Consider the following 25,521-nt stretch of genomic DNA (forward strand, 5'->3'; position numbering starts at 1 on the left):
CATTTCTATCATAAAAATCACAGTGACAGAGATTGCTAGGAATGGTTGGCTCCTTCGCTTGGGACAGAAAAGAGGGGGTTTGGAGGCAGGTGTGAATCAGGTGGCCTCTATTTAAGGATGAAGCCACCACTTGTTGAACATGCATTTCTCTTTGAAAGCCTGAGGAAAATGGGTCGTTCAGCGTACTTTGATTAAAAAGCTGATTTGAGAGGGGAAAACTTATAAAGAGGTGCAAACAATTATAGGCTGTTCAGCTAAAATGATCTCCAATGGAGGAACATTTTGTGGACTGATGAGAATAAAATTGTTCTTGGATTAATCTGGTTAGTCACATTGGACTGCTATTATATTGAACACTACTGTATATTGACTTACACAAATCGAAAACCAGAAAGTAGAAGGCGTCAAGGCCAGTCAAACCCTATGGTAGACCCAGAGGGCTGCATTCGCTAACACTTTATTTGAAGGGTTGCCTATATAGGAAACCCAGTGAAGAATGTAGGATAGACACTTTATTTGAAGGGGTATATGCTTAAGACTGACATGACACTTGTCATTAACATGAAGGACACAGCACCACCTTGCTCAGGAGGTCTCAACACTTGGAAGACTTCAGGATCCCAGGAATTGTTCCTTCTCCTCTGGGAGTGGTCCTGAAGGTAGACATGTTGCCCACCTGGCAACGCCTACCCCTTCTGCTTGATAGCAGACTGCTTCAGCCTTTCTCAAGCACTCCCCACTGCCATCTGCAGTCATTGCTGGTGCTCCCGAATCCAGTCGCAGACTTCCCCTGCAGTTGGTTCCTCGACACGGCTTAGCAAGGAATGGACAGGTAGCTGAGGCTCTCAGCCAAACATTAGGAAAAAGGAGGACTGTTGTTCAGCTGACAGGGTGTAAAGGAGGGCATGGATGGTCCTGATCATTACCTTTTGGATGATAGGGAGTGGTTCTAGACTTTTTGATGCCGTACCACTCATACAATTGTTGAGTTATTGTGCTTTCGAAGCTGCAACCTTGGTCTGTGTGTAGTTGATGGCCATGATGGGTCTGTAGCTGGTGGAACACTTCCTCCTTCAGGCTCTCTGGAAGCACCAGCATGTAAACACACATTGATGACACTACAACCACAACAGCTTCCTGTACAGTTTCTGGTACAGAAGTCCCAGACTGAGCCAGACCAGCTGCCGTTTCGCCCTGGGATGGCTGCTGCCTTGATAAAGCATTTGCCTTTTGGTTGGTGCGCCCTGGATGGTACTGTACAGTGGAGTCAAAGACAGCTGGCTCAGCCAGCCTGTGTTAAGATGACTGAGGGGGTTATTATCAGTTCATACCATTAATTTGTGGCTTAACAGGTACGCACAGAACATGTGCGTCATTGTCCACTTTATGGCTAAGAACTCAGGTTTCATGGTGCTGTAGTCTCCCTCCACACGGTAGAGGCTCTGGCTAGCATAGGCAACGGGTCTAACTTTTCCATCCTGCTCCTGGGAAAGGATTGCCCCCAGGCCATCATGACTGGCATAAGCGTCTAGAATAAAAGAAAGGCAGAAGTTAGCAAAAGCTCATACAGGTGAAGGCACCAACCTTGCCTTGAGTTCCCTGAAACTGTTCTCATTCTGGTGGGTCCATGCATCCCTCATAGCCACTCCTTGGCCTCGACGGCTTTTCTTCCCTGCCACATCAGCAACTACTCTGTGGAGGGAGGAGGCCAGCTTGGTAAACCCACTTCAGACACAGTACCTGCAGTCTTCAGGTCCCATTCCCCACCCAGCCACAGCAGAGATCTTTTTAGGGTCTGTAGAGACACCTGCAGCAGACACTACATGGCCCAAGTACCTGTGGTTGGTTTTGGAACGTGTTCCTGCTGGAACATGTTAGATCCTTTTATTAGACCCTATACGAAAATCTGGCTGCTTGTATTTGTTGGACCCTTTTTTATGGGGTGATGCCACAGAATTCATGATTCTCAATTACCGTTACTTTGTTGAGTACAATTGTGCCATAACCAATAAAGCCAATGGCCATTGCTACAGTAAGCACTATTTGAAAGGAAAACAGAGTTTCACACAAAAATGGATTACAGAGAGCACATTGCCAGACAACAGACAACTTTATTATGGCCTTTTGACAAGTAACTTATGACATTAAGATTGGAAAAGTCTCGGCAGCTGGCAATGTCTGTTCTCTTGTATAGTGCTCTTTGCCAATAACAAAGAACTAGGAGAGAAATTATTTAACAAGAGATTTGTATTTTATCAATCAACAGCCCAACAGAACCCAACCCTGTCTTTATGGTTCTATTAAGACATATAAAGTGACTTTTACAGAGTATTACTTAGCAATACTATTTCCATTGTTATTCAGCAGGTTGAGCTTAGCTGCTAAGACATGTTAAAGCTAATCATATTGAATAGAGTTTGCTGCTAAGAAAAGATAAGCATTCCAGCTGTGTATATTGTGTTTATGGTAAGGATTAAGAGTTTATGCTGCTAACATGCATACCAGCAGGAGGACTGACAATGACAACAACTGATCTGCTAACAGCCACTGTGTTCATGTAGAAATGCTGTGAACCTGGCGGTGTTAAAGTTGAACGAGCAGGGGCTACTGGACAAACTGAAAAACAAGTGGTGGTATGACAAGGGAGAATGCGGCAGCGGAGGAGGGGAGAGCAAGGTTAATACACACACACACACGCGCACACACACACACACACACACACACACACACACACACACACTAAAACACACACACACACTAAAACACACACACTAAACCAAACAAGAAGGAAACTAGGGGTTAACATGTAAAAAAAATGTAAAGAAGCAGCACAGTTATAACATTACATGTGACGGTAGCATTGTCGTGTAGCTTTAGCCTTAACTTTAGCCTTAGCTTTAGCCTCACATCAATCTAAGAACAAATTCATACTGATAGACAATACATATAGATACTAGACTAAGCAGATGCTAACAAGCACCACCAACAGGTAGTGTTGTAGTCTGTGCTGCTTCTTCCACAGATGTGTTGCACTCTGTTTGGTTGAGGTCAGGGTTAGGGCAGGCTTCAGGGGCAAGGTCAGGGTCAGGTGACCTCACACCAGATGGCAGCAACAGTGCAGGAAAGGGGCCGTTGATGAAGAGTTTGTGCAACCTCTACAAATTCTTTTTATCTATGGCTCCGGCCTGGAGGAATACTACTTCTCAAAAAAGCAGAAAGGCTTTTCACTGCAACACTTCTCATTCTCTGTCCCTGGGGCCAAACAGGACATGACAAAACAAGACTTCATTTTTAACAGTTTTGCCAAATTTATCACATTGATAACAGGCCAAGAGGTGTACACAGTCTGTCTGGGGGCTGTAGTAATATTTGTGGTACAACAGTGTAATTATTGTAAAGCCAAGCTCTAATGTTTCATTCGCAAAATATGTCATTCCTGCAAATAACAGACATTAGTGGGCCCTTCCTGAGTATGAGAATTGCTGCTCAATTAATAACATAAGATAACATTGATAATGATGTTATTTATGTTATTCCCATTAAAGAGTGCCAGTAAACCTTGCCGTATTGAAACTGAATGAGCAAGGGACCCTAGACAAGATGAAAAACAAGTGGTGGTACGATAAAGGAGAGTGTGGCTTCAAGGACTCCACCAATAAGGTTAGTTGTATATGTCTGTGGATCAGTCAAACCCACTGTCTGTACATACATTCTACATGCACAGTAAACTTGACTATATATATAAATATCAGGAAAATCTTGTATCAATTCTGCATTTTAATATCGCAGTAGTTCCATTACTATGTGTCAGCCTGAAAAAAAGAAAAGAAAACTTAAACAGTATGATTGAGTTGAAGGTCAACTGTAATGCTGATAGGAATTACAAATTGTGTCCTGAGTAAAACGTCTTCAGAGAAACTCAATGTGTAGTGGAGCTCACTGCCGTGTCTGTAGCAGTTGTAACACTGTACGTCTGTCTGTCTGTCTGTCTGTCTGACCCCTATTTAGACACATTGAGTTTTCAAAGTAATGTCTGCAAAGTAAGAGATGGAAATGGAGATTTAACAATATTCACACAGAAAAGGTAATGTGTTGTTACATGGGACAATGATGAGAGAGGCAGCTGAACTGAATGCACTGGTGGGAGATGCAGTTCAGGAGCCCATAACACTGCTAGGACTGCTCATTGAAATTAATCCTCGTTGAACTGACATCAAAGAACATACTTACACACAGTACACACATTGCATATACACAATGAACACCCTGCACATGCAAATAACTCATCTTACACACATTACTGACACAAGATAAGGTCAGAAACACTGCCCAGAGAAGAACTGTGTAAAAGCATTTTAAAAAATTAAAACAGGATTTAAAATGTGAACATTGGCAGCAGGTGGTTCCTTAGCACAGTGTTTCATAATTTGTGTTTCTTGAACATTAGAGCCCTGACAAAGTATACACACTATATTTATTTTTAAATGCCCACTATGGCCAACATGTGTATCCTGCACATACTGTCAGATAGCAAACCTAGATGTAATTAGAGCAGGTACTTAAACTGTAGTAGAGAATATGCTTTGCAGTTTAGGGAAAATGTATTGTGTTTATTTATTATTCACTGTTTAATTGAGAAAAAATGAATGCAAACATAACTGACTGAACTTCACATGTGCAAGATAGATAACAAATAGTATTAATCACTGCCTCTGGCTGTGAGGAAGAATGGTTTCTCTGGTTTATGACATAATTTATTCACTTAATTAACTGTTAGTTCTTTGAACACTGTGAATAACTTAGAAGAAGTCAGACATCAAAACAATACACACAAAGGTATACACAGACAAAAATGATAAAGGGCAAGAATGGTTTAAGTGTGTGAAAGTATTGTTTAGTCTAGATTTCTGTGAATCTGATATAAAGCTGAATTTATGATTAGTTTATCATGTGCAGATTATAGGTAAATTCAGTTTTATGCTGCCAAATAAGGAGAAAATAAAAGTATTCAGTGGTAGTGTGTCATAAAAGTTGTCAGTTAACATAAAAGCAACTCACTAATTCTTTAATCTGGGTGGTTGCCCATTTTTTTTGCCTTTGTATGTGTGTTCTAGGAGAAGACCAGCGCCCTGTCTCTCAGTAACGTAGCAGGAGTTTTCTACATCCTGGTTGGAGGCCTGGGTCTGGCCATGATGGTGGCGCTGGTAGAGTTCTGCTACAAGAGCCGTGCTGAGGCTAAAAAAATGAAGGTAAATTATTATTTCCAATACCAGTTTCGATGTAAATTGACCTTTTATCTTAAATATAAATACTATGATACAAATAGTATTCTAAAGAGATGTAGGATTCTTGAAATAGTTTCTATATCTGAATTTATGTGATGAGTCATGCTAGAAAAAAAAGGAACAAATACCTTCCAGTCAGAAAACCAAATAAGCAGAATCCTATATTGTTGATGTGATGTGTACTGTAGCATTTACATGTATGAAATTCAAACCACACAGTAGGGATGGGCGATATATCAAATATACAAATTTTTTTGTTGCTTGTTCTTCATGCAATGTAGTAAATGTAGAGTACAGATGGCATGGTCATTTTTTGGGATAGAGCCTAAGAGAGCAAAAGAAGAGAACTGCAAAGCGAGTTTATATGTGGTTGTAGTTGTGTCTGTGGACCAAGCCTTGTTCCCACCTCTGGCCTTAACAAATCATCAGCTGTTCCATCCACCCGGAGGACATAGAATTCTGGAGCCATTTGTTTCCCTGAAAACCATTATTTTGCTGTTCATTATCTGCAGCCATAGTTTATCCAGTTTGTTCATCACAGTGTACACTGCAAAAACTGAAATCTAAGATTAAATATGTTAGATCAAGGGGATATATGCTTATTTTTTGTCTGATAGGATATTTCTTCTTAGTCAGCATCTTTTATGTTAGACTGTTTCACTTGTTTGAAGTGTTTTGCTCCTTAATTATCTAAATAAGATATTACAGCTTGTTACTGAGATTTTATGACCTAGTGACCCAGTAAAAACATGCTGGAAACTAGAATATCAACATTTACAAAGCTGTTTTTATCGACACTTACAAGTATAAAACTGCTATTTAGAAGTAATAATGTCTTATTTCAAGCATAACTAAGAAATTATAACTTTGATATAATTTGACCTCTTCACATACTTAAAACAAGCAGCCAGATGGAATCAATGGTTTTATTATCAATGAAACAATAGAAGTGTGTATTGTTGTGTAGTGTGTATGTAATTAACTAGTACATTGGCACCGAGCTGTAAACTGACACTTGATTAAACATTTAACAACAATAAAAAAAACCAACACTTTTTATGAGTTGGAATACACTGATTCTAAGGTATTTTTGGGTTTGTTAAGATTAGATATTTTTACTTGTTTTGGAAAGTCTTGACAAGCCAAATTTTCTTGTTCCATTGGCAGATAATTTTGCTATTTTTAAGCAAAATACACCTAATTTTTGTACTTTTTTTCTTCTTTTTGCAGTGTATAGTAAGGATAAAGCTGGGTAGTGATAGCTGTTGATGACTTAACTGTAGCCTAGCCCTTAACGTCTTCTCTTCTTCTGTCATTTTCAAGCACTTCTAACAGGCAAAGCCGGATTGATGGCCCCCCCTGTCTCTGAGCCTTGTGCACAGTTAATAGAGCAATGCTACAGTAATTCCCAACCCTTGCCACTATTTATTTTCATTTACCAGCTATGTGTGCAATTGCTTGTTCTGGATGAGAACTGTTTTATTCAATTTAACTTACAGTACTTGTGGTTTCCCCCCTTTTTTACAGACACGTTTAAAATTGTTCCATTAAAAACCAGTACTGAATGAAGATGAGAATGTTTTATTGCAGACACACGCTGCAGGAACTACATTACTATCGTCACCACTGTTGTGATAACATGCATGAAAAACTTAAATTGAACATTTCTGAATAGTGGTTGTTTTTCAAAATATCGACATATACAGTATATTGTGTACTGTGATATAGCCCAAAAAATAGATAGCCATAATGCCTAGCCCCACTGCATAGAAGGGAATTCAATGTGACTGTATCCATGTGGTAAGGTAACACTCAGTAGCCATGTTACACCTTATGGTCATTTTTTAATTTGTTGTTGTGTTTCTAATATTAAGTCCATCCTCTTTAGATCAATTCAGTTATATACAGTGGCTTGCAAAAGTATTCATCCCCCTTGGATGTTTCACCCTTTTGTTGCTTTTACACATGAAATCTTGGTCAAGTCAGTTGATGTTTGTCAAGTGATTATAGTATAAAAACTAGGGCCGGGACTTTAACGCGTTAATTAAGATTAATTAATTACACAAAAATGAACGCGTTAAAAAAATTGAGGCATTTTAATCGCACTTATTTTTGTACCGCAGAACGTTTCTCACTGGATGAGTTTCAGGCGGACCGATTATACTGGAGCACCAACTAGCGTTCATGAGTTCAGACAACAACAAACCACAGTGAACATGAAGGAAGAAGCTGATGAGAGCGCTTTGGTTGGCCCCGTGGATGATGGGACATTTAGTTACAAAAAAACAACGGATGGAAGCGTTGATAAGAGCATGGTTGTGTTGCTATGCAACAAGGAATTCACATATCACCGCAGCACATCCAGCCTCAAGTATCACCTCAATGCAAAACATATAGCAGCTAGTGCCTAAATACGCTATTGCTACACTTAATAGCAAAAATTGCACTGGTCTGTTGGACTGGAACAAAAATAAACAATATTTTTGTTGCTTAAGCTTATGTATTCAGTCATTATTCAATGGTATACTAAAAATCCATGTGAAAAAAAAACTTCTCACTGTTCTTAAGTCAAATATTTATATGCGATTAAAATGCGATTAATTTCGATTAATTAATTACAAAGCATCTAATTAATTAGATTAATTTTTTTAATCGAGTCCCAGCCCTAATAAAAACATGTGTGTCTTGGACGTCCAGTCTCTGGTTCATCACAATTCCTGCTACAACTTCAACATGAAGACAGAAGAACACTCCTAGCAACTCAGAGAAAAGATCATTGAAAAGTATATGTCAGGAGATGGATACAAAGAAATGTCCAAGTCACTGGACATCCCACAGAGTTCAGTTAAACCATTTTTAAGAAATGGAAGCAGTATGGACCTTGTTTAAATCTGCCTAGAGCCGTCCTCACAATCTGAGTAGTAGCAGTATGTAACTTTGTCACAATGTAATTATCATGTTTTTATTCTTTTATTATTTGCATATGGTCCTTGGGGTGCATACACACATCATATTGCTATTACCACATTTTGACCACATTTTGATGCGCTGACAGGCCATTTTCTCTCTGTCTCTCTGTCTCTGTCTTTTGTAGGGCAATACCATATAGCGTGTACTGTTGGTACTATAAGTAGTCAGTAATAAGTGAATAAGTGAATCAGTCACATGGCTAAAGATTCATCATTGTTCCATGAGCACAATCAGTATAGTAATAACAATAACTTTATTTTTGTTATGAAGGTGGCCGCCAACACCTTGTCGTCCCCCCAGCACACAGGAAACTACACACACACTTTGTCTTCTCCTCAACATGCCCCAAACTTCAACCTGCTGTCCCCCAGCCACCAGCCAAACTACGCCACCTATAAAGAGGGCTACAACGTTTACGGCATTGAGAGTGTCAAGATCTAACACGGGTAGGAAAGTGATGATTGATGGCTTAAACTTTCCTTACCCCACAGTCATAGACAATGTTTAGACAATTCATTTTAATTTGCATTTATTCATACAATAGAACAACAGCTCTCATTCACATTGTTGTGGTGCATGGCAGCCTCAGTGGTCAACTTCATTTTCATTGGGCCTAAATGATCCAAAATAGCACTTGTGGAGACATTGTTGTTGATTTTTTAAACATTTAAACTTCCTTTTTTACCTGTCTTTGATTTCAAAATGAACAGTTTCTAGTAAGTGTTATGTTCTAGTGGCTTAGTGACAAAATCAAAACGAAAGAATGAAAAAAAGGGCCAGGTACAGCTTGAAAAATGATTTAAAACAGCAACAAATAAGTCTATGACACAACATTCTATGGGATGTGCATGCTGTAAATGAGTTGATGGGCGATGTGTGTCAGCCCAGCACTTATGGATACAACTTATAGACTTGTACTGTCAAAGAAACAGCTAAGCTCCTAGTTGCTGCTTTGTTTCTAATGTATTCATTACTAATACATATAAAAATCAATAAAATAACCAATTCTGAAATAAAAGAAACACAAAGGAATATGTCACATCACACTTTTGAGCAGTGTGATTTTTTTTAATACCATGCACACCAAAACTTTTTCTTATTGAAATGATCACAACAATAACATAAACTTTGCCATTGAGGCTGGTTGGCATTGCCAGACAGTATGATTTACTGTATATTTGGATCATCATGTGAATGCAGCAGTTTTTCTTGATTATAAAAACTAACATGGACACCATGAGATAGTCTGAATAAACACTGAGGTCAAACTGTTTATGGCTGTGATACTCTTTTCCTTTGTTCACTCATTACCCAACAGCTTGCTCACTTCCTTAATCCCTTTTTTATCCAACCTACTGATCTCTCCTCTTAACCACTCCTCCTTCCCTCTCTGCACTTCTCTGTCCTCCCCTCCTTCCTTCTTGCGTCTCCTCTGTTCTGTTCTGTTGTCCTTCTTGTCTTGTTACCCACCTCCACTTTACCCTTTTTCCCCGATCCTCCTTTCTTATTCTGTAGCCAATCATCCTTTTTAATGGACTTACTCACTTTCTAATCATAACCGTCCGTCTTAATGTCAGCTTTCCATTAGACAGCCCTGTAGAACCTGATAATGTAATAAATTCCAGATAATGTAATAACCCCGATAATGTAATAAAAATCTGCACTTGAGTCCATTGAAAATGTAATAAAACCTGATAATGTAATAACTTCCCGATAATGTAATAAAGTGCAATTCCCAATGATGTAATACACTTTTTTTTTTAACCAATAATGTAATAAAGTATAACATTAATTGGAGGTTATTACAATATCAGGTTAGTCTTCATTTCTCAAGTCCTGATAATGTAATAATTCCCCAATATTGTAATAATTTAACAGCAGACCACCCATGACTTGGGTTCAAGTGATGATACTGTGTAGGCAACTCTAGCTCAAGAGCTCTAGCGCCACCAACAGGTCAAAGTTGAATGTTTATTAACTTTTGACCGGTTCATCCGTTTTTCACAAACGAGGTATCCATGACACACGAATGCATTCAACAGCTTCTTGAAATCTAAAGGTGCTTGGTGTTATACTTTATTACATTATTGATAAAAAAAAAAGTATTACATTATTGGGAAATGCACTTTATTACATTATCGGGAAGTTATTACATTATCAGGTTTTATTACATTTTCAATGGACTCAAGTGCAGATTTTTCTTACATTATCAGGGTTATTATGTTATCGGGAATGTATTACATTATCAGGTTCTACAAGCCCCATGATTTCTTTTTAAAGATGGGACGGTTGGGACAAAATAGTGATTCAGAGATATATTGTATTACTTCCACTTTTAGTAGCTTATTGATACACTGGTAACAATTATCAGTGTTTTTGCATTCTCATGAGGCTGTGATTATTCTAAAGGTCATGTGGTGTAAATTTACCACCTCTCTGAGTGAGAAGTTCAAAGTTCCTTTTAGTTTTCTTTATTATCAATCATCAAAATACACTGCCTAGGTACAGCGGAAGAGAACTTTGTCAATTTCAAGGCTGCTGAAAAAAGGTGGTCCCGAGTCCAATGGAGCCCATGTTCCCTCTGACTTTTCTGTCTGTGTGTAAGGTCTTTTAATTTGAATGTTCCAGCCCATACGCAACACATGGACGTGTCTTCCCGGGCACGAGCATGCTGCTAAATCTACTTTTAAACCTTAAAAAGATACAATCTATACTTGCTTATCTTCAAAAATTCCATTGCCTTTACTGTCTGACAACTCCCGGATATTAATGTTCATTATTCTGGTTTGAACCACTTGGTACCTGGATACTCTGTTCTGAACAAAAGGTCAGACTGGGGCTTCTCTTAGTAAAGACGAAACTCTTATATGTAACATAAATTATACCATTTGTAGCATAAAATATTCTACAGTCACAACAGATCATTTTATACAGTGAGGTCAAGTTTAAAAAAATATGTGAGGCCCAAGTTGCTCACTGCAATGAAATTGCTTCTATAGGGACTAACATCATCACATATGAATACAATTATCTGGTTCATTGAATCCACAGGAGTCTCAGCTTTCCAGTGACACCACATTTATGCAATTTCAACACTGTTTAGGGACCCCAATATGCAGAAATATTCAAATAAAAGAAGCCGAAACAACAATTTGAATGCATAAGAAAAACTACATGGGTTTGGTCTTAAACTGCATTGTATTAGCATAAAGTGGACCTGTCTGTTAAAGGTACCCATAGAGCCCATTTATATTCACATAGCTAGAGGTCCAAGGTCAAGGGGCCACAAAAATCGCCATGTCATTTTTCCTTTGCTCAAATTTTGTCAATCTTTGGAGCATTATTTCATCCCCAGCCTTAAAATTTTGTCCATTACAGCCTCTCAAAACCGAACACCAAGTGGTTAATAGCGTAGATATTCTTTCAAACGTTTAAGCCCAGAACTCTCATTTCTGCACGTTGAGCCTTTTGCCAGTTTATGGCTAGTTTACATGTGAATGATGGCACACGTGGACATGGACAAGTTGCATTGTGTGTGTGTGTGTGGACATGCATGCATGTGTGTGACTTTTTTTAGGTATTTTCTCTTCTTCATCTACACAGTTGACTTATCATGGATGATTAACTTGTATCAGGATAGCTAAATCAGGATAGCATCATTATGGAGGGAAACGTATCCTGCTAGTATGGAGTTACTAAATGAATCCTACCTCTAGTATGGACTGTGAGTGTCATCAAATTCTCGACAACCTGGTAGAACCAATGTAAGTGTAATACCACGATAATACAGTGATAAAATCTACTGTTGTTGCAACACATACACTGTAAAAAAAAAAACCTGTTGTTTTACGGTAAAATACCGGCAGCTGTGGTTGCCAGAACTTTACCGTTATAAATACGGTGCAACTTTTTCTAATATTACTTATTAAATTATATTTTACTAAAGTTTTCCTGTCAAAAGAAACGCTGTTCTGCCATATAATTGACAAAACAATTTATAAATGCTGCATAAATTAAAGATTTTACCATTAAATATTACAGTATATTTTTGTTAGAGATGTGGTGTTTGGTACATTTAACAGTGAGAAAAGGTATTTTTACAAAAAATAAATGCAAAAATGATGGCTTGTATATATATTACAGTATTTTTTGCTACAAACACAGTGCCAGAGTATTTTACAGTGGAGTAATGTATGTAAAAAAAATATATATATATATATGAAAAAATGTTTTGGCTGAAGTAAACATTTACGCAGTTTCATTGTTACTGAAACTAAATTAACCCACTTATCATTTTTATAATTTTTCTTGTCAATTACATGGCAGAACAATGTTTCTTTTGATGGAATTTTTATTTATTTATATGGTTAAAACTTGAATAAAATGGCAATCTTTAACGTGAAATCACCATTGTCAATATCTTTTTACTTTAATATTAAAAAAATGTCTACCGTTCTACCATTTGACATAGGGCTGGGCGATATGGACCAAAAGTCATATCCCGATATATTTAGGCTGAATATGGATATACGATATATATCCTGATATTTTTATCGCAAAGTGAGAGTAAATGTTCAGTCAAAGTCAAATATGACATGTCACAGTAGTTATAATGAAACTGTTTAAGTCAACATAAATACTGTATATATATGAAATATATAAATAAAGAAGCATTTACATATAAAGAAAGAAAAGAAATGAACTATATCGATACATGCGATATGGTCTAATTCCATATCACATTAAAAAATATATCAATATGTCTTTTATATCGAAATATCGCCCAGCCCTATTTTAACACCTCATAGGTTTCTTTTAAACTAGACTACATTCATCTGGTTTATGTTTAATTGAACTTGTATTTGTATTTTGACAATACAGGGATGGGCAAAACCCTCACTAAGGGTTTCTTGCTTTTACCCAGGGCAGGGCAGATCAGACCAGGGGCAACGTCATTGTAACTAGTGAAAGGCATAGGAGTGAATGAGAATTGTGCTGCAGGTTGTGTCAACTGAGATGGCTATGTTTGGACTTTTAGATGAAAAAGATTCATGTTTCTGCTTGGTCTACATTGTACTAGTGAATACAATCCACTGTGGCTGCTGTGCAGGGCGAGTACATTATGTCCCATACTTCACTCATCAGCCACTTTATTAGATGAAGTGTGCACCAAGCTTATAATAGTTTTGTTTTTTTCATTAGTTTTAGTTTTAATTTCGCTGGGATTTTTCCTGTTTTCAAATTTAGTTCATTTTAATTAGTTTTTAGAGTGAGTTTGCTAGTTTTAATTCGTTTTTATTTTTTGGAAAATGCTTAGTGTTAGTTTAGTTTTCATTAGTTTCAGTGTTAGTTATAGTTTTTTTGTAATGGGGTATTTGTTGGGTGCAAGATTCAAGAAGGTCACAACAAATGTCTCCTTTTTTTCCTTTGTCTGATCCATCTCAGCCCCAATAAGGCTATTAAGTCATAAAACCAGAGAGATGAAATAGGTTTCATATCAACCAAAAAGGTTTATGTATGAAAAAAGTTGACAAACGAAAACGAAGGACATTTTCACAATAATTTTAGTTAGTTTTAGTTAGTTTTGAAACCACAAAATACCACATTAGTTTTAGTGTTAGTTATAGTTTTTTTGTAATGGGGTATTTGTTGGGTGCAAGATTCAAGAAGGTCACAACAAATGTCTCCTTTTTTTCCTTTGTCTGATCCATCTCAGCCCCAATAAGGCTATTAAGTCATAAAACCAGAGAGATGAAATAGGTTTCATATCAACCAAAAAGGTTTATGTATGAAAAAAGTTGACAAACGAAAACGAAGGACATTTTCACAATAATTTTAGTTAGTTTTAGTTAGTTTTGAAACCACAAAATACTGTTTAAGGTGGTTATGGGGTTTTTTAAAAACTCTCGTTTTTATTTTTATTTCAGTTAACGAAAATGTTTTTTCAATTCTAGTTTTCATTATTTGGTTAGTTTTCGTTAACTATAATAACCTTGGTGTGCACCTAATAAAGTGTTGTATGGTCTTCTGCTGCTGTAGCCCATCTGCTTCAAGGTTGGACGTGTTGTGCATTGAGATGGTCTTCTCTTCTTCTTCTTCTTGGCTGTAATAAGTGGATATTTGAGTTTGTCTTTCTCTGAAAATTCTCTTAAACCCCTCGATATGGTTGTGTGTGGAAAATACAAGTAGATCAGCAGTTTCTGAAATACCAACAACAATGCCATGTTCACCTTTCTTCTCCATTCTGATGCTCGCTTTGAACTTTAGCTTCAGGTTTGTCTTGACCATGTCTAAATGTCTAAATGTAGTGCCTCGCTGCCACCTGATTGGCTGTTTAGATATCTACATCAACGAGCAGTTAATCTAATGAGTGTCTTTTTAGTCAATCAGCTGAAAAGGAATGCAATAACAACAATCATTTCTGTTTCCTGGAGGGCAGGAATGAGGTGCACTTAAATATTTCCAGTTAGGTCACACAAAGGTGTGATCTCATACTATATTTATTGTACCTTTTTTCAATAATAAGAGACAATGTGAAAAGTTTATTTCCTCCAAACCACAATTCATACTTGCATAATGCCAAAAGTGGAGTGGGAAGGGTTTAACATTGAATAAACAGTTTTTAAAAAGAACATATGGTTTATTCAGATGTTGGGGAAAAATATTGAATTATTTTCAGTTTTAACAACTTTCTGATACTTCCTCCAGCTCTTTTTCAGAATGTCATAGGAGCGTGTCCATCTTCCACCTGCACTCTGGCCTGGCTGCACCAGTGATGTCATTTATCCATGGCTCAGATTTAGGCGTGTGGCTTTTTTTTTAAATGTATATTTTTGGGCTTTTTCATGCCTTTAATTGACAGGATAGCTGAAGAGAGACAGGAAACAGGGGGCAGAGAGAGGGGAATGACATGCAGTAAAGGGCTGTCCGATGCGGGACTCGAACCGGGGCCAGCTGCAGCGAGGACTGTAGCCTCTACACATGGGGCGCCTGTGTAACCCACTACGCTACCGACAACCTAGGCGTGTGGCTTTTAATGGACTGATAATGTCAGAGGGGACTGTGTCGGATATGCACAAGGCTAAAAAGTAAAATTGTCATCACTTGCAACAGATGACCAGCTGAGGGCTACAAGGTAGTGTAGTGGTTAGCACTTGTGCCTCACAGCAAGAGGGTCGCCAGTTCAACTCCAGGCTCTTCTATGTGGAGTTTGCATGTTCTCCCCTTGTCAGCGTGGGTTCTCACCGGGTTCTCCGGCTTCCTCCCACAGTCCAAAAACATGCACTTAGGTTTAATTAGTGACTCTAAATTGCCCGTAGGAGTGAATGAGAGTGTCATTGTCTGTCTCTATGCGTCAGCCCTGTGATAGTCTGGCGACCTGTCCAGGGTGTACTCCAGTAATGAATGAATGAGACAGCTGTCACCCTGCTTCTACTGTTAGCAGCAACTCCAGTCTGCGGTGTATTTTAACATACTTCACTGATAAACCACAGGATTTCATCAACAATCATCAGATTAAGTTTCAGTTCCACTGCTGTCTGCCCTTATTCACGCTTCCCCTTTCTTGCTCACCCACTCACACTAGCTTTCTTATCTTATCTTTCTTTCACTCTAACTCTATCTGTTTTCTCTTTGTGGTTAAATTAAGTTTAACGGTCTGTGTAATTTAATCACTTTTCGGGATCCTGGTAGCAAAAGTACACAGAAGCCTGACAGCCTCCTCCAAACCTGGTTTAGAGGAAAGTTGGCTGACACACATTGCCTTCATAGAGTGTAAGTGTGTTAGTAAAGGCTCCACATATAAACACATATGTACTTGCTACATGAATTAAGTGTTTCTGTGTCTGCAAACATTTTATGACTAAGAATGTGTTTATTTCTACCCTGAGCTATGAAACGTTCATGAGTCTGATTGTACCGACTGAAAATCCATGAATTTGGAATTAAACGCATTCATTCACTCCAAAGTGTGATTCAGACATGTAATGTAACTCTGAACTGGGGCTGGGCGATATGGACCAAAAGTCATATCCCGATATATTTATCGCAAAGTGAGAACAAATGTTCAGTCAAAGCCAAATATGACATGTCACAGTAGTTTTATTGAAACTGTTTATTTAAGTGAACATAAATACTGTATAACAACAGGAGGACCTTTTTAAAATATCAAAGCTCCTTAAAGTGCACATTTAAATAAAAAAAATATCTTAAATAAATCTGCAGCTTGCCTGGAGCAAGGATCACAGTGCAAATTTGAACTATATCGATATGTGCAATATGGTCTAATTCCATATCACATTTAAAAATATATCGATATATCGCCCAGCCCTACTCTGAACCACACAGGTCTTAGCAACACTGTATCAGAATAAACCAATCTGGTCGCATCAATCCAGTAATTAATTAATAACAAACTCTTTGGCCAACAAACTAGCCCTTCAAGGTAAATGAGGATTTTTTTTTTTTTTTTTTTTCAATGATGAAAACATTAACATATTTCTCCTTTGTACAGATGAAATTCACAGATGCAATGCGCTCCAAAGCTCGTCTATCCATCACAGGATCGACCAGCGAGAATGGTCGTGTCCCGGTGGCTTACCTCCGTCCAGGATTACCCATGAGCCTCAGCATGACTGATCTATCCTGACCACACCTGAGCCAGTGCCTTACAGCCAATTGACACACATCTTCTCTTCCCCTCTGAAAGTGAGTGGAAATGTTTGTCATGTCCTCCAGTGACCAATTACCACTCAACATGGCTGATCTGCCCTGATTTTCAATCCGGAGTTTAGTCAATCATATCTCTCTGAGGACTTCTGATATCGCTCTTCGATCTAGCTCGGAAAGACTGGACAGACGTTGTTCCCCCACCAACCACTGTCAGGCTATACCAAAGACCAGCCCACCTACCAAGTGAACCACTTGACCATCAGTGAGAAAGATGGCTGGTCAATTACAAATTCATGAAAAACAATCAAGCACAGTAGACAGTTTTCTAAACAAACACACATCATTGTTTGGTAGATTTTTGCCTTGAAGGCTTTAGAAAATAAGGACAACAGTGATGTTGTCATAAATGCAATAACAACATTAATCAGGGATGTGATCAGGAATTGTGGGTATTTAAGCATAATCTTGGTTTGAATGAGTTCAAGTGCAATGAAGAAAAACTGATGTCCTGAAAATTGCATCCATGAAATAATAGTAATTGTGATAGCAGATAATGATAATGATGTTATTGTTCTTAATTGTTTTCCTTATTTCTGCCTGAAAATCCTTAATTAGTAGATATTTTTTACCAGACCCAAGAGATGCATGTACTGACACACACACACACACACACCAGTATGACCACATACACTATACACAGGGATGGGTAGGAAGGATTAAAAATATATGTTAATACGAAATAATCGCAAATAATTGTCAAGTCCCTTTGTGTAGGATTTGACACTTTGACACTCAGTGGCTTACTATCGTAAATTAATTAGATGGATTAAATGATCAAAAAAGACAATAAACATAAACTTCTCAAGTATTCTGACACAAATCTAATAGTTTCTGATAAATTAGCTTTTGGTTATGGGTGTTGCTACTGTGCTTTTGAGTTTAACAGAATCCTATTAATATGTTTTGTAGTGGCTAAAGTTTAGTACTAGTTTACATGTTGCCTTGTTTATGGGTAATAGCTTTGCATTCAAAATAACTGGTTTGTCTGTGTCAAGCACACAGCTCTACCACCATATGATAGCCAGACTGCATATTGGGAAAGGGCTTTCTATCCATTCTAGGTCATGTAAAGATAGTTAACCTATGTTTACCAAAACAGAATTAACACCATTACATTTAGTGCTTTTGTATCAGCCACAGACAAAAAAACACTGGACCTGGATTTAGTCCTCATCTGTGAATATTGACAGGGATGTGGTGATGTTTAAATTGGGTGGAATATAAGAGAAACACACTCATAAACACAGAGCCTGCAATGAAAACCTGCCATATGTCAATATACAGTCAATTAATTGTGGCAGCATTGTCAGGTTAGGGGTTATTTTATTGTTTAATGTTTATTTATAGAAACAAGTATGTAGAATAAACCAATACTACATCCCACAGCATTAGCCTATGCTAATTTAAGTCCCTGTCCCTAGATTTGCCTTTAAAATTCATAAAATTATACAACAAATACACAAGAAACAGTACAAAAATCAGAACCCAACAAGAAAATGCAGACAAAACAATACAAGACACAATCCAGGACAATAAAGCACCATAAAACAAGAAGCACCGCATTATTCTTGACAAAATGACTGATCCCTCCTCAAAAGGTTAGTTAGTGTGAGTTTGAGTTTGAAGTAATCAGTCAGCATCTAGTTTGAGTTCTGTTGAATGAGGTAAGTAATTCTGAATGTTGATCCCAGAAGATAAAAGGCTGTTAGTCCACATAAGGATCTAGGTAAGGGTGGGTTGATAACGAGCCCGGAGCTCTCAGTGGACCCATAAGGTCCCTGAGCACCTGGGGAGTCTGGTTATATAGGCATCATAGATTAGTTTAAGATTAGCAAATTTATTAAAATGATCAAATCCTAACATATTTAATTTCTCATAACATGGCAATGATGTGGTTTTATCAACTTCACGAGGGCTTCCCAAATTATATTTGCTTGATTATCAATCAACATATTGGTGTAACCAATCATGGTTACACAATGACCTAAATGTGCAAAGATCCTAGAGTGCATGGAACTATTTACAGCATGAAATGGTAGGCAGTCTCTAATAAATAAATGTGTGTAAGTTTGCTATGAAATGTTATTCAGCGATACAATACATCATTGCTGTATTGTACAACAACTCAACATTTCTGCTGAAATTTTACTCTCTATTCATTTTATCAGGTACTTGTCTTTGTTTTCATATAGCCTTGGCAACTGTATTTGATCATCAGAAAGGACATTGGAATCTCAAGTTTTGTTTGACAAAATGAACATTTTAAATTACAACACCATTACAATTGATTTTCACTTTCTCTGGGATGATGTTTAATGCCCATTTAAGTTAAACCAAAATCCAAAGTCTCAGTTAGCTTTTTTTAACTACTGACCTAAAGTTAGAATCCCCAACTTTCTACCCTAAAAAGCCCCCATTAAAGCACTTTTATAATCTCTCAAGAGTAATATATATATATATATATATATATATATATATATATATATGCTGCCCACTCCTGTGAATAGGTCACCACAGCAATACCGATACAAATACACTTCCCTAATCATTACACACTGACATCCAGCATCACATATGAAACACACGTTTACCCGAACATTTGCACGCGCACATGCACATTAAATTGTCATAAGAGTTCTGAAGCCAATCGGATGATATGCCAAACAGACTGAGAACCAATCAGAGCTCCCCATGCTCAGCCAATGGCAGCTGCTGATACTGAACCTGAGCCAATAGGAGCTCTCACTGCTGTGAAGTGGACAACAAACTGTGAACAATAACCTTCCTTTTAATAGATAAAGTGCACTGATGATGGCAACGAAGACGGGAGGACAAAGAGAGGATGATAAAAGCGTTTGCATGTCACTTTGTTATTTCTTTCAAATGAACTTTGTCAGCCTGAGGCTTTGTGCCTGGCTGCATTTTAGTGTTTAATAATGATAGTAATAAGAATAATATTAACAATATTAATTGCAGTATTAATGTGGTTCTTGTTAGTGTAGTGTATGTTTTTAAGAACTCAAGTCTGCTATTTTCTTTCACCAGGAAGTTGTCATTTGTGCTGTTAGTTAGACGCTAGCGGGTCAGCTGAAAGGCTTACCACAACATCATCAATGCCCAAGATGTGATAAACGTCTGATTTAGGTAAAGCTGAAAATGTCAAGGTATCTACTTCCATTTCTTCTCATGTCTCATATTTTTTTCAATAATCAAATGTGGTAATTATCAAGAGATTTCCATGGTATAAGGAGTTTACACTGAATGGCTCCCAAACGTGGAAATGAAGACATTTTCTGACTTATCGCTGGTACTATTTCAGTTTCTATTTAACTTTTAACTTTTATCAATTTTGACCAACATCTTGTAAGTTCCTTTAAAACAGAGCAAATAAAGATATGGATAAAGCCACAGAGCCTGGGTTATTTTTGATATATTGCCACATACTGTATAGTTCATAGTATAATGATTGTTTCTGTGTGATCTGAGCATTTTCACTATATTTTCAACATGCCTGCCCTTAAAATGTTATTCTGAAAATAAAACAGAGATATTAAACAACAACTATCTACAATAGATTTTCTCAGATTAAATTGAATTTTGTCATTTGTTCAATCTGACTTTTGTTTATGTTTCTTGTAACAATTGCCCATGAGTTCCAACTGAAGAAAATTCAACAAGACTAGGTCAAAATGTGGTGTCTCGCTGACTGTGTTTGGGCAGTGCACTACAGGAATGGTTAATGAGTGTCTGTAATGTGAATGTTTTGGATATTACTAGTTAGTATGCATTAGTGCCAGTTATACATTCATTATCCTTAGCCGTTTATCTGCACTCGCCAGACTATCACAGGGCTGACACATAGAGACAGACAATCACGCTCTCAGTCACTCCTACGGGCAATTTAGAGTCACCAATTAAACCTAAGTACATGTTTTTGGATTGTGGGAGGAAGCCGGAGAACATTCAAACTCCAAACAGAAGAACCGCAGGCTGGAGTCGAACCGGCGACCCTCTTGCTGTGAGGCAAGAATGCCAACCACTACACCACCCCAGGCGGCAACCTCTGGGCCTGAGCAGGGAGGAGAACCATGAAGTGCCTTAAGTTGCATTCTACCGAATATTCCAGCAGGGGGCGCTAAGTTTGGCTGCAATTACTTTTTTGCCATCCATTTAAATGCAAAATGGAACTTGATTTATCACCTCAGAATTTTTTTTAGGACAACACTATGGTCTCAATCACTAGTAAAAATTCTTCTTCAAGACAATTTGATGTTAATAGTTTAAATAATGGCCCCATTTAGAAGAAAATAGAAGATAAAGCATCATATGATTTGGGGCGTGGCTACCTTTGATTGACAGGTCACTAACAAGGCGAGCTGTCATCAGGAGAGAAGCAGAACAATGCGTATCCACGGCAACGTGTCTATGAAGTCATATGTAACGTTATATAGATAGAAAAGAGGACGTTTAGCGGTTTGGTCTCATAACTTTGACCCTTTTACTGTATTTTCACTTAATGACAGTTTATTTGAACATTTTGTTCAGTAAAAATGTCTTGCTCAGCGTTTGGTTGGACTAACAGACACTCGTCGCTGCTCACTTTTCTGAAGTCAGTAACATACATTTTGTTTGTTTTTTTGCTAGCCAAAACTAACATCCCAGTTAATGCTCCAGTTAATGCTAACATGAATTAGCAGCAGCTTCTCTCAGTCAGGTTGAGGTGTAGAGAGGCTGTAGTCAGTGATCAGATCCCTTTCGCTCCTCCACAGTCCAGATATGGTCTGCTCCCCGTATCAGAAACAAGATGGCGACGCAAGATTGGCGATGTGTGTAACACTGAACTTGATGCTTTCAACGGGACACAAACCAACGGGTGATGTCACGGAGACTATGCTCATTATTCATGCAGCCTATGGTCGGTAGGTGTAGTTGAGTCTTAATGAACTGGGTTGAAAAGACTTGGCTGATGTGCACATTTCATGAATAACACATAGGATTTTCTTATTTTCCCTTAATTGCTGTGTGTAAGTAGCCTGGCTAACACCAGACTAATCTCAAATGAGATCTAGTCTGGGAACCAGCCGTTCATTTCTCCGTAGAGGAGGCGTGGTTTACGATCCTCCGGAGCCGTTTATTGGGCGCTTAGAATGTCTATCAAAAGCGTGTAGGTAGCTCTTAGCCAATCGTATCAGTTATACCAGATGACGTATGTAGAGCAACAGAAATTGATGTTTGTTGTGTGTGTGTGTGTCTGTGAGAGAGTGTTGCTTGCTGCTTTGCTTCTCCAGTTCTTGCTTTCTGCAAGATTATTTATTTTCACGCTTTATTCCCCCTCATGTCATTCAGCCACACACATCCACTGATTTTATGGGCAATAAACAAGCTGCTGCGGGTCTCTGGACAGTTGAAATCACTTTCACTCATGTGGTCACTGTGGTAGATGAATGTTAATTGCACTGTTTAGGGTAAGCCCTTTTTAAAATGATTTAAATTAAAAAACAAACCGCCTGTTGTCAGTGGTGTAACAGTACAGCAGTTTAAAAATACTCCTGCTAAAGCAAAAGTACAAAAATGTAGTTTTATAACTATGTTCTAAAACACAAACACAGAATGTATTTTTTTACACACCTGAACCATCGCTCTTATCTGAGGAAACACTGGTTTTGCCCTGGTTGATGCAAGGACATGCAAGGAGTTTTCTCCCAAGTAAATTTAATTATTCCAAGAGTTAGAACTAAAACCTACGGGGAGGCAGCATTCAGCCATTATGGCCTATGGAGCAGCCTGCCAGAGGACATCAGGACCGCAGAGACTGTTGTTGTTTTTAAAAGGAGGCTCAAGACCCACCTGTTTGGTCTAGCTTTTAACTGATTATTTTATTTATTTATTTACTCACCTATTTAGCTACCTATTTACCTATTTAGTTGTTCATCACATCGTTTGTATTTTCTTTCCCATTATATTTTAGATTTTATCCTGTCCTGTTGTCTTTTAGTCTTTATCCTGTCCTGTTGTCTTTTAGTCTTTATCCTGTCCTGTTTTCTTTTAGTATTTTAGTTCTTATCCTGTCCTGTTGTCTTTTAGTTTTCATCCTGTCCTGTTGCCTTTTAGTTTTTAACTCCAGTGTTCCCTCATGGGGGCCTCCCCACTGGGGTGTGTGTTCAGTCTGCCGTAGGGATGTGGTCTTGGAGACTCCCTGGGTCCGGGGGACTAGGCGGCTCCGCACCATGTGTGGAGTTCGCCCCGGTCTGCCCGGGTCCTGGTGGTCTCTGTGACGGCGTCCTCTATGGCTGTGGGCTCTGCCACCTCTCAGTGTGGATGCTCCCACAGGTGTGCTGTGTGTGAGTCTGAGTGTGTGTTTGTGTTGGTGCGTGCGTGTTGTCAAGTGAATTGAGATCTCTACTCGCCACACACCAGCTAAGTGGTATGAGACTGTGGAAATCAGGGACTTTCCAGCAGGGTAACAACAGTTGGTGACAGTTGGGCACTTTCCTAATAGATGATGTGATACATGAATGGCACTGTAATGATTGATGTTGATCCAGTATGATTAATGTGAAAAAGATGCTAATGAAAAGTTGATTGTATGTAAAATGATAAGTTACAATGTTAATGTGACTTGATGAAATAACTGTTGAAATGAATGCAATAATAATCAGTTTGTATCAGTATGTATGATAACCGGATTGATTGTTAGAAATTTTGAAACAAAGTGATTGAGACAGGGCTAAGCAAGTAGAAAAAGGGAAGCTCAAAAGATGAAGGATTAAGAGATCGGGCCATGGCAACAGTAAAAACCAGAAAGAAGATTTAACCAATGAAAGGACTGGTGAGGACGGAGTGGCAATGAGGTAATGCTCTGAAAGAAGGAGCGGCAGAGTATAGAAGCTGCAACACAAGAAGAATCGAGGTTGTTCTTCTCGGGGAGCTGCAAGATTCTTCAACCGACTCTCTCTCTTCTACAAGCAAGAAGAAGACAGATTAAGGACGCTTACATCAAGAAAGAAGGTTTCCAATTTGACCGGTGAAGATGAGAGACGCGTGATAAGAAGAATGACCATTCCAACGCCAGTCAATGATAGATTAAAGGAGTTTTCTTTCTAAGTTCTTACTGACGCCAGGACCAAGGGACCGGTCAAAGATCACTCCGACTTTGGACAAAGTGGAGAGCCACAGCTGAGGGCTGAAGCCGGGCATTGCAAAAGAGTTACTTGGCCAGACAACTCTCATGTCTCCTTCTCCAAATCTGCAGGTTTAATTCCCAGCTACAGCTTCATTCAACACAGGCAGTTAGGATATCATGGTAAGACATTAAATCGACGATAATCATTTTATTGTTGGGATTTTTGAAGTAATCACATTTGAATCAATTTATGCTGTATGCTTGCACCTTGCTATATTATCAATAAATTCTCAATTGCATTTAATGTGGAGTAGTGGACCTTAGCTTTTTGAATCTTTTGGTATTAAAAGGTGGTGTGTAATAACTAGGTTCGTATTGGTTACTCTAGCCAAAGAAATTAAACTTATCCTTGGGGCTTATATTCATAGCCACTAAAATGAACCTAGCAATTCACCAAGTGCATAGATCAGTAAGAGGAGAGCTGCCATTGAACGGGCGCAGCGAGCGTGGTATCTGTGTTCCAGGGTTATTCAATAGGTGCCATTCTAGAGTAAGCAGGATAGGTGTCCGGACCAAGGCAGTCAGAAGCTAGGCGAGTCTCCTCGCCACCAGCTTAAGTTATAAGTTCCTAAAATTCCTACTGAGATAATATCCATAGGATAAGGAGGTCAACCCCTTAGTGGAGAGCTGGTCCAGAAGTCCCTATACCAGGGCAATCTCCAGGATCAAACAGTGTCTATGTGCGTGTTTGTGTATGTGTACATACAGATGTGTATGTGGGGATGGGTGCGAGGACCCTATTGAAATTGGTCCGTTTTTTATTATTAGGGACCGAGCACTAACGGTGCGAGGACCCTATTGAAATTGGTCCGTCTATTATTATTAGGGACCGAGCACTAACGGTGCGAGGACCCTATTGAAATTGGTCCGTCTATTTAGGGACCGAGCACTAACGGTGCGAGGACCCTATTGAAATTGGTCCGTTTATTATTATTCTTGTTGTGATTTTTGAATTGCCTTTTTTTTTAACTTTATCATATTCAGAACTTTACAATTTTTGGAATATATGTCAATCTCCCGTGAAATTTACGTATTCTGGTATTCGCGGGAATGGACCTTGCAAAATGACTCACTAGCGCCCCCTTGAAATTTTCAAAAGAGCCTCACAATATAGGATTTTTTCACCTAGAGACACGAAATTTGGTCCATACATATATCATGGCAAGACGCACCAAAAAGTCTCAAGAACCCATACCCTAAAACGTACAGGAAGTCAGCCATCTTGGATCGAAAATGGCGTTTCCTGCTGTTTTGGGCCATTTCCACGTTGCATACTTTAACGAACTCCTCCTACAGATTTCATCCAATTCTCTTCAAACTTGGTCAGTGGCATCACAAGGCCTTTGGGATCAA

The 25,521-nt window shown here is 38.4% G+C and overlaps 2 protein-coding genes across 5 annotated transcripts in view; both read left to right on the forward strand.

Moving 5' to 3' along the window:
• LOC131973026 (glutamate receptor 2-like) overlaps positions 1 to 18,982 on the forward strand; it is a 100,650-nt gene extending 81,668 nt beyond the window's left edge. The window contains exons 17-20 of one of the 4 annotated variants that reach the window (XM_059334865.1): positions 2,562 to 2,676; positions 5,115 to 5,249; positions 8,526 to 8,701; positions 16,768 to 16,939. In XM_059334865.1, coding sequence (XP_059190848.1) covers positions 2,562 to 2,676; positions 5,115 to 5,249; positions 8,526 to 8,696 — 421 coding nt within the window. In that variant the 3' untranslated portion in view covers positions 8,697 to 8,701; positions 16,768 to 16,939. Of the gene's footprint in view, positions 1 to 2,561; positions 2,677 to 3,545; positions 3,661 to 5,114; positions 5,250 to 8,525; positions 8,702 to 16,767 lie in introns of all 4 variants that reach the window. The other 3 variants (XM_059334873.1, XM_059334881.1, XM_059334886.1) reach the window with 3 other exon arrangements.
• Positions 18,983 to 23,957: 4,975 nt separating this feature from the next.
• Positions 23,958 to 25,521, forward strand: part of wu:fc21g02 — a 53,400-nt gene continuing 51,836 nt past the window's right edge. The window contains exon 1 of the mRNA XM_059334896.1: positions 23,958 to 24,288. The gene's annotated coding sequence lies outside the window, so the exon portion shown is untranslated. The remainder of the gene's footprint in view (positions 24,289 to 25,521) is intronic.

Source organism: Centropristis striata, chromosome 1 (genome assembly GCF_030273125.1).
Source record: "Centropristis striata isolate RG_2023a ecotype Rhode Island chromosome 1, C.striata_1.0, whole genome shotgun sequence".
NCBI classification, from domain to species: domain Eukaryota; kingdom Metazoa; phylum Chordata; class Actinopteri; order Perciformes; family Serranidae; genus Centropristis; species Centropristis striata.